Source organism: Phacochoerus africanus, chromosome 2 (genome assembly GCF_016906955.1).
Source record: "Phacochoerus africanus isolate WHEZ1 chromosome 2, ROS_Pafr_v1, whole genome shotgun sequence".
Classification (NCBI taxonomy): domain Eukaryota; kingdom Metazoa; phylum Chordata; class Mammalia; order Artiodactyla; family Suidae; genus Phacochoerus; species Phacochoerus africanus.
The window spans coordinates 31,766,904-31,785,935 of NC_062545.1; the positions used below are offsets into that span (position 1 = coordinate 31,766,904).

Genomic DNA, 19,032 nt, shown 5'->3' on the forward strand with positions numbered 1-19,032 from the left:
AAAGATAGTCTTTTCAACAAACAGTGCTAGAAAAATCAGATGTCCATGCACCAAAAAACTCCAAATGGATCAAAGGTGTAAATGTAAAATGCAAAATAATAAACTCCTAGAAGATATCACAGGAGGAAACCTAGATGAACTTGAGTCTGCTGAGGACATTTTAGGTATAACACCAAAAGCATGATCCATGACAGAAACAATTGATAAACTGGGCTTCATTAGAATCAAAATTTTCTTCTCTGCATAAGACAATGTCAAGAGAATTGGAGGACAAGTCACAGACTGGGAAAAAAATATTTGCAGAAGACATATCTGACTAAGGACTATTACACAAAACTTTCAAAGAACCATTAAAACTGAACAATAAGAAACAAAATACCAGATTTTGTTTTATTTTATTTGTTGCTTTTTTCTTTAGGGCCACACCCATGGCATATGGAAGTTTCCAGGTTAGGGGTTGAATCAGAGCTATAGCTGCCAGTCTACACTACAGCCACAGTAACACGGGATCTAAGCTGCATCTGTAACCTACACCAGAGCTCATGGCAGCTCCAGATCCCCAACCCACTGAGCAAGGCCAGGGATCAAACCTACATCCTCATGGATAAAAGTTGGGTTAATTTCCACTGTGCCACAATGGGAACTCCCCAAACACCTGATTTTAAAATGGGCCAAAAATCTTAACAGACACGTAATCAAGAAAGATACACATGTAGGAAATAAGCACAGGAAAATATACTTAATATCATCTGTCATCAGGGAAATGCAAATTAAAACAATAATAAGCCTTTTAGCGACTGTGAACTGGGGAAGATTGCTGGGAGGAAGACATAGGATCTGACTGTCCTCCCAGCTCTTTAACCCTCTCCCGAAGCCACTCAATAAAATGGCTTGATCCCAGGGAAAAAAAAAAAAAAAAGGCAATAATGAGATACCACTACACATTAAGTAGAATGGCCAAAATCCAAAAGACTAACAGCACCATGTGTGGAGCAACAGGAACTCTCATTCACTTGGGATGAATGCTTGCTGGGAATGCAAAATTCTGCAGCCATTTTGGAAGGCAGTTTGGTAGTTTCTTTTAAAACTAAACAAACTCTTACCATGTGATCCAGCAACTGCACTTTTTGGTATTTACCCAAAGGGGCTGAAAACTTACACCCATACAAAAACCTGTGCATGGATGTTCAGAGCAGGTTTATTGATAATTGCCAAAATTTGGAAGCAACCAAGATGTTCTTCAGTAGGTAAATGAATAAATAAATGAGTATATCCAGACAATGCATTAAAATCCAGTGCTACAGAAAAGAAAATCATGGACTTGGAGAATAGATTTTGGTTGCCAAGGTGGTGGGGAGGGAGTGGGATAGATTGGGAGCTTGGCATTAATTGATGCAGACGATTGCCTTTGGAGGGATAAGCAATGAGATCCGGCTGTGTAGCACTGGAAACTATGTCTAGTCACTTATGATGTTACCTGGTAATGTGAGAAAAAAGAATGTATACATGTATGTTAACTGGATCACCATGCTGTACAGTAGAAAAAAATGTATTGGGGAAATAAAAAAAAACAAAATAAAATAAAAGTAGTTTCTTTCAAAAGCCAATAAAAAAAATTCAGTGCTAAAAAAATGATCAAGTCATGAAAAGACATGGAAAAAAGTAAATGGATATTACTCAATGAAATAAGCCAAATAAGAGGGCTACATATTCTATAATTCCAAATATTTATCATTCTAGAAAAGGCAAAACTATGGAGACAATAAAAGCGTTATTTCCAGTTGTGGGAAGGGTAGGGAAAGAGATAAATAGGTAAAGCATAGAGGACTTTAAAACAGTTCAAGTGTTCTAGATGATATTATGATGGATATATGTCATTATGTATTTTTCCAAAACCATGAATATAAAACACAAGAATGAATCCTTAGGTAAACAATGGATATGGGATGATTATGATGTGTCAATGTAAATGTACCCTTGGGAAAAAAAATCACCGCTCTCGTGAGTGACAGCGATAATGCGAGAAGCTGTGCATATGTAGGGGTAGGGATTACACAGGAAATCTCCTGTACTTTCCTCTCAATTTTCTTATAAACCTAAAACTGCTCTGCTTATTTTTTGCAGAAATAAATACAGGAGGGATAAACTAAAAACGAATGACGTGAGTTATCTACACGTGTCATATGGAAAAGGATTGGAAGGACAAAGAACACTTCATCTGAGTGTTTTTTTCATCTAATATTAACTTTCAGAACCATGTTAACATTTTCAGAACCATGTCAACAAGGATGGAAAAAACCTTCAAATGCAATTTAAACAGAAACAAAGAATACTATTATATTTCAAAGAATAACGTAACTACACTTAAGGGGGAAATTTAATCCAAGCCTTTGGGAACACAGAATTCTAATGATAAATTCTTAGTCTAAAAATACAAGAAAACTGAAGACATCTCAATTCTACTGAGCAGATTTGTTTCTCTCAATGGTATTGGTTAGCAATCGCTTCTTTCCTTGTAGTGTGGGATAGAGCAAATGAGCAAATATGAGAAGTTTTGGAACTAAGTTTCTTAAAAATGGAGAAGGAAGATACCATTATGAAATGGGAAAGGGTTGGAGAGAACCCTGTAGTACTGAATGGTAATTGAGCTCATTGCTTTTTATACATGTAATTATAAAATATAAATAGAGAAGTATAGACAAAGAGGTGTGAATATAGACTGTACTTTTGTTGACCAATGAGGCCTAAAAGCAATGATACTCCAGAAGTAATTAGGGCACCAACACTCACTAAATGGAGAAATGGATGATTCCAGAGTTAGCATAAAAGTACCAGATGAGCCTAAACCATTATTATTCTTTTTTGTATCAGGAAGTAAGAAAGTGCTCAAAAAAATATTGAGAATATGTCAAAAGGACACAGGTCCTCATGTACAGGAGCTCCCACAGGCCAAATGTGGGACAATTTGAGTAACAAAATAAATAATTACAGTGTATTTTAATCAACTGGAATAAAAACTAATCCACATGTCTATACAGATAAGACACAAAGAGCAAACAAACAAACAAAAAGAAGAGAATGCTTTTCAATACAGGCAGAACACTAATAAAGGTAGAATGAATAACGGCAGTTTTTAAAATCACCCTTTTGCAACCGCTGTAGTAAAAACTGAATCAGGGTAGAATTATTAATGGATGCTGAAAAGAGTAGGTGAAAATTTAATGCAAAACAGGATATTTATAAGGTCTCAAGTACCCCCCCACCATAACTTCAAAATTATAAAGAGAAAAATACTATCTTTGCAGAAGAGACATCTGGTGAACATCAGCTTAACCAAGTGACCAAATTTGGCATCAATAATAATGGTGAAATTGAACATCTTGTGCTTCTCGACATGAACGACGGAGGACACAGTATCACTGATGTCGTGTCCTACACAAATGCAGTAGCATGGATCCTATCATAAGGAAATGTCAGACTAGCCCAAATTGAGGAACAGTCTGCAAAATAAATGAACTGGACTCCTCCAAAGGTCAACATTACTTGGTAAAGACTGAGGAATTGTTGGGAGTTCCCGTCATGGCTCAGTGGTTAATGAATCCGACTAGAAACCATGAGGTTGTGGGTTCGATCCCTGGCCTTGCTCAGTGGGTTAAGGATCCAGCATTGCCGTGAGCTGTGATGTAGGTTGCAGACGCTGCTCGGATCCCGCGTTGCTGTGGTTGTGGTGTAGGCCGGCGGCCGCAGCTCCAATTCAATCCCTAGCCTGGGAACCTCCATATGCCATGGGAGTGGCCCTAGAAACGGCAAAAAGACAAAAAAAAAAAAAAAAGAAAAAAGACTGAGGAATTGTTGTACCAAAAGCGAAAGAAAAATTAATGCAATGCATGAATTCTGCTTTGTGTCTCAGAAAAGAAAATGTAACGGAAATTCCTGAAAATGAGAAAAAATCAAATTTGATCAGGAAATTAAATGGCATTGTATCAACATCGATCTTCCTGACTGCGGTTGTGCGAGTTAATGTCCTCGAAGTTAGGAGATACACACTGAAGCATTGTGGGGTGAATGGGCATGACCACAGCATTCTCTCAGAAAGCTCAGGGGCAAAAATAAAGATGTACATAAATATACATAGCGAGAATTTTAACATTTAGTAAAGATGGGTGAAGGTAATAGCTCTTTATACCGTTCTTATAACTTTTCTGTATCTTTGAAATTCTTTCTAGATATATATATTACATATAAAAAATATATATGTATTTTTATGGCCACACGTGCAGCATATCAAAGTACCTGGGCTAAGGGTAGAGTCAGAGCTGCAGCTGCTGGTCTATACCATAGCCATAGCAACATTAGATCTGAGCTGTATCTGTGACCCAACGCCAGATCCTTAGCCCACTGAGCAAGCCTGGGGATCGAACCCACATCCTCACAGACTATGTCAGGTTTTTCACCTGCTGAGCCACAATGGACACTCCTAAATAAATAGTTTTTCATTTTATTGCTTACAATAACTTTATCATTTACGTTTTAAGATTTTTAAAATACAAGCTCATTACAAAAAATAGGCCACATACTGAAAATTATAAAGTAGTAATTGTAAATCCCCTGTAATTCCAGGACCTGTTAAATACTTGATGTCCTTCTTCTAGAATGCTGTTATACAGGTATATTTCTTTTTAATGGGATAGTGATTATACAAAAAGGTACATTATACAATCTATGTAAAAATATGTAATTTTTTTTCCCACTGTACAGCAAGGGGGTCAGGTTATCTTTACATGTATACATTACAATTACATTTTTCCCCCAGCCTTTCTTCTGTTGCAACATGAGTAGCTAGACAAAGTTCTCAAGGCTATTCAGCAGGATCTCCTTGTAAATCTATTCTGAGTTGTGTCTGATAAGCCCAAGCTCCCGATCCCTCCCACTCCCTCCCCCTCCCATCAGGCAGCCACAAGTCTCTTCTCCAAGTCCATGATTTTCTTTTCTGAGGAGATGTTCATTTGTACTGGATATTAGATTCCAGTTATAAGTGATATCATATGGTATTTGTCTTTGTCTTTCTGGCTCATTTCACTCAGTATGAGATTCTCTAGTTCCATCCATGTTGCTGCGAATGGCATTATGTCATTCTTTTTGATGGCTGAGGAGTATTCCATTGTGTATATATACCACCTCTTCCGAATCCAATCCTCTGTCGATGGACATTTGGGTTGTTTCCATGTCTTGGCTATTGTGAATAGTGCTGCAATGAACATGCGGGTGCACGTGTCTCTTTTAAGTAGAGTTTTGTCCGGATAGATGCCCAAGAGTGGGATTGTGGGGTCATATGGAAGTTCTATGTATAGATTTCTAAGGTATCTCCAAACTGTTCTCCATAGTGGCTGTACCAGTTTACATTCCCACCAACAGTGCAGGAGGGTTCCCTTTTCTCCACAGCCCCTCCAGCACTTGTTATTTGTGGATTTATTAATGATGGCCATTCTGACTGGTGTGAGGTGATATCTCATGGTAGTTTTGATTTGCATTTCTCTTATAACCAGCGATGTTGAGCATTTTTTCATGTGTTTGCTGGCCATCTGTATATCTTCTTTGGAGAAATGTCTATTCAGGTCTTTTGCCCATTTTTCCATTGATTGATTGGCTTTTTTGCTGCTGGGTTGTATAAGTTGTTTATATATTCTAGAGATTAAGCCCTTGTCGGTTGCATCATTTGAAGCTATTTTCTCCCATTCTGTAAGTTGTCTTTTTGTTTTCTTTTGGGTTTCCTTTGCTGTGCAAAAGCTTTTCAGTTTGATGAGGTCCCATGGGTTTATTTTTGCTCTAATTTCTATTGCTTTGGGAGACTGACCAGAGAAAATATTCATGATGTTGATGTCAGAGAATGTTTTGCCTATGTTTTCTTCTAGGAGTTTGACGGTGTCCTGTTGTATATTTAAGTCTTTCAGCCATTTTGAGTGTATTTTTGTGCATGGTGTGAGGGTGTGTTCTAGTTTCATTGCTTTGCATGCAACTGTCCAGGTTTCCCAGCAATGCTTGCTGAATACTTTCTTTTTCGCATTTTATGTTCTTGCCTCCCTTGTCAAAGATTAATTGACCATAGGTGTCAGGGTTTATTTCCGGGTTCTCTATTCTGTTCCATTGGTCTGTCTGTCTGTTTTGATACCAGTACCACACTGTTTTGGTGACTGTGGCTGTGTAGTATTTCTTGAAGTCTGGGAGAGTTATGCCTCCTGCTTGGTTTTTGTTTCTCAGGATTGCTTTGGCGATTCTGGGTCTTTTGTTGTTCCATATAAATGTTTGGATTGCTTATTCTAGTTCTGTGAAAAATGTCATGGGTAATTGCCCGGGCCAGCTCAGCAGGATGGGGCTGAAGAAAGGGTGCTGTGGAACTTAAGGAAAAATAGTTAACATAAAACAAGACACAGAGACATTCATCTTAAGTAGAGGTGGGAGCCGGGGAACTCAAGGTCTCAGGGACCAAGAGCGCCCTGCCTCAGGAAACCACACTGCTTTTATTGTGAGATCAAGTGAGGAGTGGCTATGGGTGGATGATACAGGGTTTGTTTACTATTATATAAGTTCTTTTACTATTTAGAAAGCCACTTAGGTGGTAAAGGGTTAAGCTTTTACTCTGACCTCTAAGCACATAACAGTTCTTAAGCTTAAGTCACTTATGCCTTTAGGTCTTTGCTCTTAAGCTTAAGTCATTTACCAGCACTGTGACTGTTTTTCCAAGCAGGAAGATGGGATAAAGTAAGATAAGAAGATGGGATAAAGTAAAGAAGGACAAGATGGAGTTTTCAAGGAAACATGTCTTGCAACAGGTAATTTGATAGGGATTGCATTGAATCTGTAGATTGCTTTGGGTAGTATGGCCATTTTTACAATATTGATTTTCCCAATCCAGGAACATGGAATATCTTTCCATTTCTTTACATCTTCTTTGATTTCTTTGATTAAAGTTTTATAGTTCTCGGCATATAGGTCCTTTACCTCCTTGGTCAGGTGTATTCCAAGGTATTTGATTTTGTGAGGGGCAATTTTAAAAGGTATCATATTTTTGTATTCCTTTTCTAATATTTCATTGCTGGTATACAGAAATGCAACTGACTTCTGAATGTTAATCTTATATCCTGCTACTTTGCTGAATTTATTAATCAGTTCAAGTAGTTTTGGGGTTGAGTCCTTAGGGTTTTCTATGTATAGTATCATGTCATCTGCATAAAATATGTAATTTTAATTTTTCTCTGACTAAAATTTTTATTTCTATGTTGAGCACCTATTTGATCTGATACAGAAGGCAACGTGGTTGCTTTCAGAGAAACTCGGAAGCAATAAAGACACCCAGAGTTAAACTCAGTTCGGGGGGGTGGATGGGTCACTTTGCTGTATAACAGAAATTAAAGAAATTAATGTAAATCAACTATACTTTAATTTTAAAAAGTAAAGTAAAAAAAAGTCAGGAGTTCCCGTCCTGGTTCAGCGGTTAACGAACCTGACTAGCATCCAAAAGGATTCGGGTTCAATCCCTGGCCTTGCTCAGTGGGTTAAGGATCTGGTGTTGCTGTGAGCTATGGTGTAAGCTGTAGATGTGGCTGGGATCCTGTGTTGCTGTGGCTGTGGTGTAGGCTGGTGGCTACAGCTCCAACTGGACCCCTAGCCTGGAAACCTCCATGTGCTGAGGATGTGGCCCTAAAAAGACCAAAAAAAAAAAAAGAAGTCATAAACTCTCTAAAACAATATGGAAAAATATGAACAATGTCAGGTTAAGTGAAGAAGTGGAATATAAAATTATTCATCTACCATGATTATAACTGTTAAATATGTTGAATATTCACAGGGCATAAACAAACATTAAAAGCTAAAAAAACAACTCAGTTCAGGCCTGTAACCATTCTTCGCTTTTCTCCTCCCACAGTAGAGTCTAAATTCTGGGTGGATTTGTCTAGTTTCCAGGCCACAGTAGGGCAGGGGACCATTGACTAGGGGAATTCTGTCTGTAAACAGGGCATCAACACTTTTGCCACATAGCTGGAAATAGTGTCCAATTTTTGTCTTGTCTTTCCCCTTCTCTGTATTGTACTTTTTTTTTTTTTTTTGGTCTTTTTAGGGTGCATCCAAGTCATATGGAAGTTCCCAGGCTAGAAGCTGATTTGGAGCTGTAGCTGCCGGCCTACGTCACAGCCACAGCAATGCCAGATGCAAGCCGCGTCTGTGACCTACACTGCAACCCAGGCAACGCCAGATCCTTAACCCACTGAACAAGGCCAGGGATGTGGATACTAGTCAGGGTGGTTACTTCTGAGCCATGACAGGAACTCCTATATTGTACATTTTAAAACGAATCCTGTAAGTAGAATTAAAAAAAAAAAAAATCCAATGGCCCTAAACTAACCTTTAAATTAGTTGTAATTAATGATTCAAAGTCCCAATAGAAATTGTTTTTTTGAAGCTCTGATCACAAGATTTTTTTTTTTTATCACCAGTAAAGCGTCTGTCCCCTGGATGAACTGGTCTTTGTGTCCGAAATGAATCTGGAATATTGCCAGTCAGCCAATCTAAATGTCTGACCAAAGGTATTGTTCCTCAAATAAGTACTGGGATCGTTTTGCTTAATAAACACATTTTGAAAGATTAAAGAGAGACATACAGAGATAATTTTGTTTTAAATTTTAGGCAATTCCAAAGGTCAAAAAGTAAAAATTTTATCTCCGTCTGTTAGTATTAATTCCTCCCTCTCTCCACACTGTCTTTATTATATAAATCAAGTTATTCACAATCCATAGTCCATAGGCCACCTCTATGCTGCCATTTGTTTTCGTAAAGAAAGTTTTATTGGAACAGTTACTTCATTTATCTGTTATCTGTGACTACTTGATGTAATGGCAGAAGTTGAGTAGTTGCAACAGAGACTGTATGGCCTAAAAAAGTTGAATATCCAGCACTTTCTAGAAAAAATTTGTTAGCCCTTAAAACATGAGAGCCTGCTATACATGCTATTGATTGCTTTCATTTAACAACAACCAGACAGTCAGCATGTAGATGGACTTGTTTCTTCATAGAAGTGGAATAGCATTACTTTGCTCATAATGCCATAATTTGCTCAACCAGTCTTTTACGTAGTTTTCTGGTCTTTGCAAAAGTTTTATAAATGAAATTACTTAAATGAAGGTAATGCATATTTTTTATTTTAATAAATACTGCCTGACTGCCAAGATTAAAAAATTTTATAACAAAACTGACATAGAATTGATTCAATTCAAAAGTGAGATCTACTTCTCTTGTTCTCCCTTTTGTTTCAATAATGCTGGGTAGAAAAAATACAGCCAAGGTTTACAAACGAGATGATAAATATAATAAGGAAGGTATAGGAGTTCCCGCTGTGATTCAAAGCATTAAGAACCCAACTAGATTTTTTCTCAAAATTCTCTATCAGATTTTACTATAATCATACAATACAGAACTTGTAAAAACTTCAGCTGGGTAGTTTTGTGAAGTCATGTATGTGTTCATTTTTTAGATTACTTTGTATTTTCTTAAACTTGGTAATTATGTATTTCTTCATCATTTAAAAATATACTATTTTTTTCAAAACAATAAAAAAAAAAAAAGAACCCAACTAGTATCCATGAGGATGTGGGTTTGATCCCTGGACTTGCTCAGTGGGTTAGGTATCCAGCATGGCCACAAGCTGGGGCCTAGGTCACGGATGCTCTTCGGTTCCATCGTTCCGGGTTGCTGTGGGTGTGGTTAGTCTAGAGGCTGCGGGTCTGATTGGACGCCTAGCCCGTGAATTTCCATATGCCGCAGGTGTAGCCCTTAAAAGAAAAAAAGAAAGAAAAAAAAAAAGAAAGGTATAACATAGCATAACCTTTGTGCAAAAAAAATGGAGCTTTAAAATAATATATTGTCATAGAAATGGAAAAGAGAAGGAAATAATGAAAATTATGCAACATGACTTTTAGAAGATTTAAGGAAAAATAGAAAAATTTATTTTATATTCTTCAACAGAAAAAATCATTTACATTTTGCCAAAATTGTTTTACATATTAAGTTAAATAATGGTTTCAAATGTGGGTAAATATGTCTTTAGTTGCAAAATTTCAGAGACAGGCTGTACTTTTTCCTGATAAAAGTCAAGTCCGGTAAGAAGTTCCACATCACGGACCCGGGCAGCGTGTGCGTGGAATCTCTCTTCAACCCAAAGAGCCTCTGATTTATCCTCCTGAAAAAGAAAAAACAAAAGACTTTTTCTCTGGAGTAAGATTTTTCACTAACAGAAAGATCTTTTACCACTCAGAAAGTCCTTATTCGTGTGTGTGTGACTGAGATATAACTGACATATACACAAGTTTCAAGTGAACCACATAATGATGTCATATCTGTTCCTGAGGTTTTTACTGCCTTAAATCTTAATTTGATACAGCTAAGTTTTGCTGTTTATTAAAAGAAAAAAGTACAAAGTATACTATAACAAATACAGACCATCATCAAGTCATAGAGGTTAGCTATTTTTATAGGTACTTCAGATACAAATTCTTTTTAAATGAAGTTTTAGAGATGAAGTTCCCGATCTTCCTCTACTCAGAGCTAATCATTATCATGAGTCAATCTGAATCCAGTCTGTTTTCAGACTTTTACTGCATAGCAATAACTAGCGTTGATTTACGTTTTCAAATGGATATAAATGATGTCAGTTGTAATCAATACTTGCTTTTTCATTCAATATCATGTGCATAATCTATCCATAGTGAAATACCTAGATCTAGTTAAATCAGTTGTTATTAGCGTGGTTTGTGGTAGCACATTTTATTTTTTTCATTGCAATGTTGATTGTAGTTCGGACATTATAAATAATAGTATAATGAGTAGATTGGCCCATGTCTTCTGTGTTCAAGAACATGAGCTTCTAAGATATGCAAATGGAATTGCTGGGTCACAGAGCACATGTCACTTTACCAGATAGTAAACCAAGCACTCTTCAAAACGTTTATATCAATTTACACTTCCATTGGCAGTGGAGGATAATACCCACTTCCTCACATGCTTGCTAAACTATGGTGTGAAATAATGGTTTTACCCTGTTTAAATTTGATTACCCTGAGTATTATTATCTTTTCAAATAATTAGTGGCCCTTTTAATTTTAACAGACTTTTAACTATATATAAAAATAGTAGTGAAAAATAGTAAATACTACAGTAAAAATGTTTAACTATATATACTATATATATGTAAATATAAGTTTAATAGTTTAGAGCCATGGATTTCTTCAAAATTCCTCATTAATTATTAATTTTTATGATAGTTATATGATATTGTTAAATTTCCAGTTAACTTTTTAAAAGTAAGAAAGTGTATAGGTTTGTTTAGTTAGATGGGTCTGCTTTAATAACTTTCAGTTGACTTCAGCATACACATACACATATCCTCCACTGCCAATGGAAGTGTAAATTGATATAAACGTTTTGAAGAGTGCTTGGTTTACTATCTGGTAAAGTGACATGTGCTCTGTGACCCAGCAATTCCATTTGCATATCTTAGAAGCTCATGTTCTTGAACACAGAAGACATGGGCCAATCTACTCATTATTGCTTTTTTTTTTAAATATACAAGATTAAAATAGGCAGCTGCTATTTGAGACAGAGGAAGTATAAAAGGAAATCAAGCACTGTTGGTTTTGAACCTCTAAAGTACTTCTCCATGTGATACTGGTGAGGTGAATTAATATTTTTTAAATAAATATGCACTGTACTAATTTTAACTCATATTTCCAATGGGAATCAAATTCAGTCTTTTTTCCCTGACTTCACTATTTCAAATTTTAGCAGTATTGAACATTTTCGATGATTTTTTTCATAAACTTTTCTCCCATTTGGATTTTATTATTCTATATTTTCTCCTGGCTTATCTGGTTATCTATCTGAATGTTTAGAATGTTTAGACTGAACACCTGACAGTCTTCATTTTAAAAAACTGCAGTGAAATGGAGTTCCCTGGTGGCTCAGTGGGTTACACATCTGGCATTGTTACTGTGGTGGCTCTGGTTACAGCTGTGATGGAGATTCTATCTCTGGCCTGGAACTTCCATGTGCCATGGGTTCAGCCAAAAAAAAAAAAAAAAGGAATGAAATGATTTTAAAATAGAACACATAATTATATTGAAGCAGGGGTGATACCCAAGCTGTTTCACAGCAGCTAGTTCACTGGTACCAAGCAATCTGAACAGCAGCAGCCAGCCACAGACAACTACTCTAGCTGTACCAGTGCATCCCAGGAGAATAGAAGCCTTGCATACAGTTTTTATGAGCCATGTTTAAATATATGCTTTTGACTCTATACATACACATGTGTATATATTTGTGTGCGTGTATATATATATTTGATTATATATGTATTCGACCTGTAAAATAAATAGAAGTATTATATACACCCAAATATAATTCAATTTTTCAGTTTTTTGAGGAAACATCAGTTTAAGTATTTCTCCCCCCTAACCACTTTCTTATTCTCTTCCTTCTTCACTTACAGTCTGGTTTATTGTTGCCATGATGCTAATTAAACCATTTTGACAGGGGTGACCTAACTGAGCAGATTTTTTGTAGACCTTTCACTTAGTTGTTCACCCCAAGGTTCTGAAAGTTCCTTCTTTGTCTTTTGCAGCCCTGCTGACTTGTTTGATGACACCTTCTTCTTGCTCAATTGCCTTTAGTTTTTTACATCCAAGAAGAATAGACATGTCCCTTAATATGATCTTTAGATTTCTTCTTTTCACTTTCTTCCCTTGGGCAATTTTATTTCACTTCCATGATTTAATACCACATCTATCTCTGCAGTTCTGTTCCCTTCCAAGATCCATATCTGTGCAATATACACCTATTCTATTTACAGTACAATTTTATACCCCAATTGCTTTTCCAATACACACTAATTTTGAATAATGATAGTCACTCGGGCCCATGGCAACATTCTCATTTATTTGACAGGCAATTTCACAATACAAAGTTGAGGGAAAAAAGGAAAAGGAAGAGGAAGGAAGAAAGATGGAAGAGCAAGAGAAGAAAGAAAATAGATAAGGAAATAAGGATCTAGTTTCCTAAATCAAGTGAGAGGTGTTGTTGGGAATATACCATTTCTACAATTGGTGTCAGTTCCCTCAAACCTCTTACGGTGTGAGTACCTCCCCATCCTTGGTGATTAGAATATTTAAAGGTGCAGAATTTTCATACAATATAACCCTTAAAACAAGCCAGCTATTTCATCGAGTGCTTGAAGCACAATGACCTGTTCTAAGGCTGGTTTCTCAATCTGAAGACCATCAACAGCAAATTTATCCTTCCCCAAAACGACTGATGTCTTATATATTTCTTGGCCAGTCATGCCCAAATTTTCGGTCACTTTTGAGTCCATTATCCTGTCGCTTCTATCCCTCGTATCTAAACAACAGTCATATATTATTAACTCTACAATCTCTCTCTTTTTTTTTTTTTTTTTAGGGCCACACCCACAGAATATAGAAGTTCCCAGGCTAGGGGTCAAATCAGAGCTGCAGCTGCCACCCTACACCACAGCCACAGCAATGCCAGATCCAAGCTGCATCTGCAACCTACACCACAGCTTATGCCACATCCTCAACCCACTGAGCAGCACCAGGGATTGAACCAGAGTCCTCATGGATGGGTTTGTTACCAATGAACCACAGTGGGAACTCCCGATCTCTCTTTCATACTCATTATGTCTCCTGGTGTGAGTACCTCCCCATCCTTGGTGATTAGAATATTTAAAGGTGCAGAATTTTCATACAATATAACCCTTATAGAGGTCATATCCTTATCACCATACTGCCAATTCCTTAAAATCTTGGAATATGCCCAATTCATTAGCAACCACATCTTATTCATTAGAGGCGATGCCCTATTTACTTGGAGGTTGTCTCTACTTTGAATGTTCGGGGAAAGCTTCCTACGATTAGTACTTTACCTTAAAGTGTAGGCAGAATTTTTAGCAGGTTGAAAAGAAGGGAATTCTAGAGGAGAAGAGAACATGAGCAATGATGTGTAGGCAGGGAAAATCAAGAGGTATTCAAGACATTTTAAGAGACTCAGTTGTCCTGGAACTTGGGTCTGCAAAGTCAATTGAGGGTAAATTGTGAAGAGCCTTAAGTATAGGCTGGGAGATTTTTGTTTGTTTGCATTTTTATTCAAGGTTAATAATCAAACTTTTGGGATATGAAACTATGTCCTCATGAAGGCAAAGAGCTTGGTAGTGGTATACAGAGGTGAAGGGGAGGAGGACAGGAGACAGTGAAACTACCTATCAGAAGGCCTGATAGAAGGCAATCTGGGCCCAGACCAGGGTTAGAAAATAGTTTCTTCGTTTCACACCCATTCTAATCCACACATAATGGCTACCCAGCACCTCTATATAAAGAACTAATTATTCCTGATTCAGTGGAAAACAGCACCACACTGAATTAATCACCAATGTCTGCTGCTAAAAGAGGAAGTGAAGAAAGATGGCTTACCCTTGTCTGGACTAGAAAACTTCTGACAAGAATCAACTATACAACATCTCCTGATAGCTTTTTGTTTCGAAAATCTTCCTCATTTTAGGGCTATGAGTGACCCACTGCTTAACCTCTAACCTTTGCCCTCCCTCTTTATTCACTGAAGGTGACTGAAACACTCAAGTCCAAATCCTATCTTTGAGACGCAGCGAGAATGAGAATGTTGCTCTCCTTACCGGGAAGTATTTATTTCTCCTTTGAAATCCCACAACAATTTTATCTGTCCCTCCTTGTGTCATTTATTCTTCCTTCTTTTATTTTACTAGGTTTCTAAGTGCTAGACTCTGAGCCTTTTTGGCTAGAATTCATGTCTGTTGTATCTGTGCATCACCCATAGTCCACAGTATGGTGAAGGCAGTTTGTGTTGAACACCTGAAAGAATAGTGATGAACCCCAACCTGGCCTAGAACCTAAGCTTTAATTCCCATCTCTAACAGCCCATGGGATTTTCCATGTGAATGCTCATTTCTACAAGCCAGATGTGCCTGAACTTAATTTTCCTACCTACCTGCCAAAACAGTTCTCATTCCTAACTCCCCTCTTCCTTTTTCCTAATTACTCACTTGTAAAATCTCTGATCCAGCTTTCAGACTCCCTTTTCCTTTGGCTCTTGCATCCAGGCAGTTACTGAGTCCTCTTCCCTTCTTCACTCCCTCCCTCCTAATCCTCTCCATCTGCTTAAAATTCTGCCCTTCCTTAAGGGTGATTTTTGCAACCTTTATTGATTGATTATTCCAGCCAAATGTGTTTTGAATTTGAAATACTAAATCCTTATAATGACATTTGGCAATCAGTCTTAACTTTATAATGTCTCTTTTTAACATAATTTTTAAAATAGTTCTTATGTGATCAACTGACGCATTGATGTGTCAAATCACATTTATATATCAAAGTTATATATGAACCCCTTGAGAGCAGAGACAATGTATTCCTCCTTGGTGCATTCCAAACAGTTTCTATCATGAGACACTATACTTAAAAGGTATATAATACATTTGTTGAATGACTTCAGTAAAACCCAATTACAAGAATACATATTTTTTCCATAAAGAACTGTATGAGGAGTCCCTTTGTGGCCCAGCAGGTTGATCCAGTTGCTACTGTGGTGCAGGCTCAATCCCTAGTCAGGGGAACTTTCATATGCCATGGGTGTAGCTAAAAAAAAAAAAAAAAAAAAGAACATATATGAAGGTGAAATAACTATATGCGTATAATTTGTCTTGATACAAAAGATTTTGAGGTGGCCTATTTCATGGTGTTAAAAAAGGAATGTTAAGTGAATTAATTCACTTTGTAAATATGTGTATGTGTGTGATCCTATCCAATCCAACATAGATAGACAGATATATATATTTTCAGACTCATGTTTCAAGATGATGAAATTGTTACATTTACATATTTATTTAATAAATATTAAATGTGCCAACATTGGGATGGAGTCTTAAAGTTTTTTGTCCAGAATAAAAAGATTAATAAGATACAATCCCTTCCTTTATTAGTGAAAATGAATAAAATGTATCTAAATAAAATACATGACACGCATATATAAACACATGTTCATGTAAGCATATGCGTGTTCAAACTGACTGTTTTTTTTTTAATGGCTGCACCTTCAGCATAAGGAAGTTCCCAGGCCAGGGACTGAATTTGAGCAGCAGCTGCAACCTGCTCCACAGCTGCAGCAACACCAGATCTTTAACCCACCGCGGGGGGCCGGGGATCAAACATGTACCTCTGTATCAACCTGAGCCACTGCAGTTGGATTCTTACCAGAACTCCTAAACTGATATTAATTCCATAGAGATCAGCATTCTAAGGAAAAGTTCAAAAATGAAGTTATATTTAGTACAACTCTAGCCCATGAAACACCTAAAAAATATTCTGCAGTCAGAGTCAGCATTTTTTTCTTTTGGCCGTGCCCATAGCATGTGGAAGTTCCTGGGGCCAAGGACCGAACCTGCACCACAGCAGTGACCTAAGCCGATGTAGTGATAACACTAGATCCTTAATCCACTGTGCCACAAGAGAACTCCCAGGGCCACTTTTATGAAAACCCAGATGAGCTTTGACTGATCATTTTCTCAGGCCCGGGGCCAATCGAGGAGCATACTCACAGGGCAGCTCTCCACATTGGTAGGTCGGTGAGGGATGACAAAAGGTAGGACATCCAGCCACCCAGGACAGTCTTCAGGGGTTTGGCTCTTATTTTTACAACTGGTCAACACCACAAAGTAGTGTGTTGGGATGGGAACACTCGTGTTGACTACATATCTAAAAACATAATTGAAAAGTTTTGACTTTATTATACTTTTGCTTCTGAAGATTATACATACCTTTATATATTTTAAAAGAAGTGTCAAGGTAAAATTAGAGTAAAAGAAAGTAAATAAATAGAAAATACAAAATCCTGTTATCATACATTTTTAAACTACAGTGAATCAGAAGAACCGAGATTTATAGAAGCCCATGCTTGGTCATTTTAACATCATGGGAAAATATTAAAATACAAAGAAAAGCAGGGCATAATAGTCTACCTCATGTGTTTCCTGGTTTTGTTGACTTCATATTTCACAGTGACATTTACCACTAAAGCAGCGCCTGCACATGAAGAAGCTGGGATTCCAACTCTAGCTGCGCACTTCTACAAGATGTTTGGATGTGTATCATCCTCTAATATTCTATGCATTTCTAAGTTTTCTCAAGTGATCCTGTGCTACCAGCTTCACTGTATAGACGGGGATAAAACCATACAGCTGATATGACAGTCCTCCAGTCTCAGATAGCAAACATAAAAGTTCTAAGTGCGAAGTAAAGGTAAGCTATTAGTATGAATCCACTAAAAGGAATATGAGCTGGTATAAGTAGTACCATATTACTGTGATTTAGAATCAGAGCTAGACTGTCTGGGTTCATGTTCTGGTTTTACCAGTTAGCTATGGAACCTAGACAAGCTGCTTAATGCCCCTGTGCTTCAGTTTCCTTTTCCAAAAGGAACTAGTAGAATTTATCATGGGGATCTTTTCCGGATTAAACGAGGTATACCTAAGTGCATAGATGTGTACTTAGCAAGGAATAAAGTGCTATCAAGGTGTTTGCTAGGATAATTTAACAGTGAAAGACAGGATCAACAAACACTAAGATAAGGACAAGGCAAACAAAATTTAAAAGGTCACACACTTAGTGGTCATAAATGTTATTTTATGTAGGTGTAGGTAGAAATCATTGCTTTACATAATCTAGGCATAGACAGTGCAATAGTTTAGTTTGGCCTTTCATCCAATTGGATAATAAAAATAATGGACAACATTTCTAAAACTCTCTATTCCTGGAATTCCCATTGTGGCTCAGCAGGTTAAGAACTGACTAGTATCCATGAGGATTCAGGTTCAATCCCTGGCCCAGCTCAGTGGGCTAAGGATCCAGCATTGCCATAAGCTATGGTGTAGGTCATAGACATGGCTCAGATCTGACATTGCTGTGGCTGTGGTGTAGGCCAGCAGCTGCAGCTCTGATTCAACCCCTAGCCTGGGAACTTCCATATGCTGCAGGTGCAGCCCTAAAAAGAATAAAATAAAATAAAATAAAATAAAATAAAATAAAATAAAATAAAATAAAAAGACACAAAAATTCCTGCCTCGTGCAGCCACAAAAAATTTTTTTAAAGTAAAAAAAAAAAAGCAAAACAACTCTCTATTCCTGTGTGCTACATTCAAGGTAATTCTTAGCAACCCATTATGACCAGGTTTAGTACAAAGATGTACAGTTTAGAAGGACTAGTTTTCTACAATAAGCCTACACTGTCTCCTAGGAGACATTTTTATGAATCATCCACTATCCAAAATATTGTACAATATTTTGAATAATCACTTCTTGACTTTTTTAATTTATTGCTGAATTGGTTCTGTATTTATTGATAGCACAGTGTATCTTCCTTACCTCCTTAACCTCTACAAAATCACATTTTCCCTTCCCCATTAGTTTAGAAATTTTCCAAATAAAAATGTTGCTAAACGTTTCCTAGACATTTTTTTCTTTGCCTGTTTCAAACATTTGTCATATAAAATTTTTGCTAAATGTTTAGGTAGACTACTTGAAAATAGAAAAAACAATTACATCTCTATATCAGAGTTCCTGTAGTGGCTCAGCAGTGACAAACCCAACTAGAACCTATCTAGTATCCATGAGGACACAGGTTCAATTCCTGGCCTTGCTCAGTGGGTTAAGGTTCCAGCGTTGCCATGAGCTGCAGTATAAGTTGCAGATGCGGGTTGGATCTTGCTGTGGCTGTGGCCTAGTCTGGCAGCTACAGCTCCACTTCAACCCCTAGACTGGGAAATTCCATATGCTGCAGGTATAGCCCTAACAAAACAATAAATAAATTTTTAAAAATTACATTTCTATATAAATATGTTAGATAATATTTAGAATACTAAACTTTAATTTAAAATATTGAAATTTCCCC

The 19,032-nt window shown here is 37.1% G+C and overlaps 1 protein-coding gene across 3 annotated transcripts in view; it reads right to left on the bottom strand.

The window, feature by feature from the left end:
- Positions 1–10,032: 10,032 nt before the first annotated feature.
- ENPP3 (ectonucleotide pyrophosphatase/phosphodiesterase 3) overlaps positions 10,033–19,032 on the bottom strand; it is a 93,791-nt gene continuing 84,791 nt past the window's right edge. For all 3 annotated transcript variants that reach the window (XM_047758591.1, XM_047758574.1, XM_047758583.1), the window contains exons 25-26: positions 16,685–16,841; positions 10,033–10,231 (exon numbers count right to left, since the gene is read on the bottom strand). In XM_047758591.1, the coding sequence (XP_047614547.1) occupies positions 10,061–10,231; positions 16,685–16,841 (328 nt within the window). In that variant the 3' untranslated portion in view covers positions 10,033–10,060. The remainder of the gene's footprint in view (positions 10,232–16,684; positions 16,842–19,032) is intronic.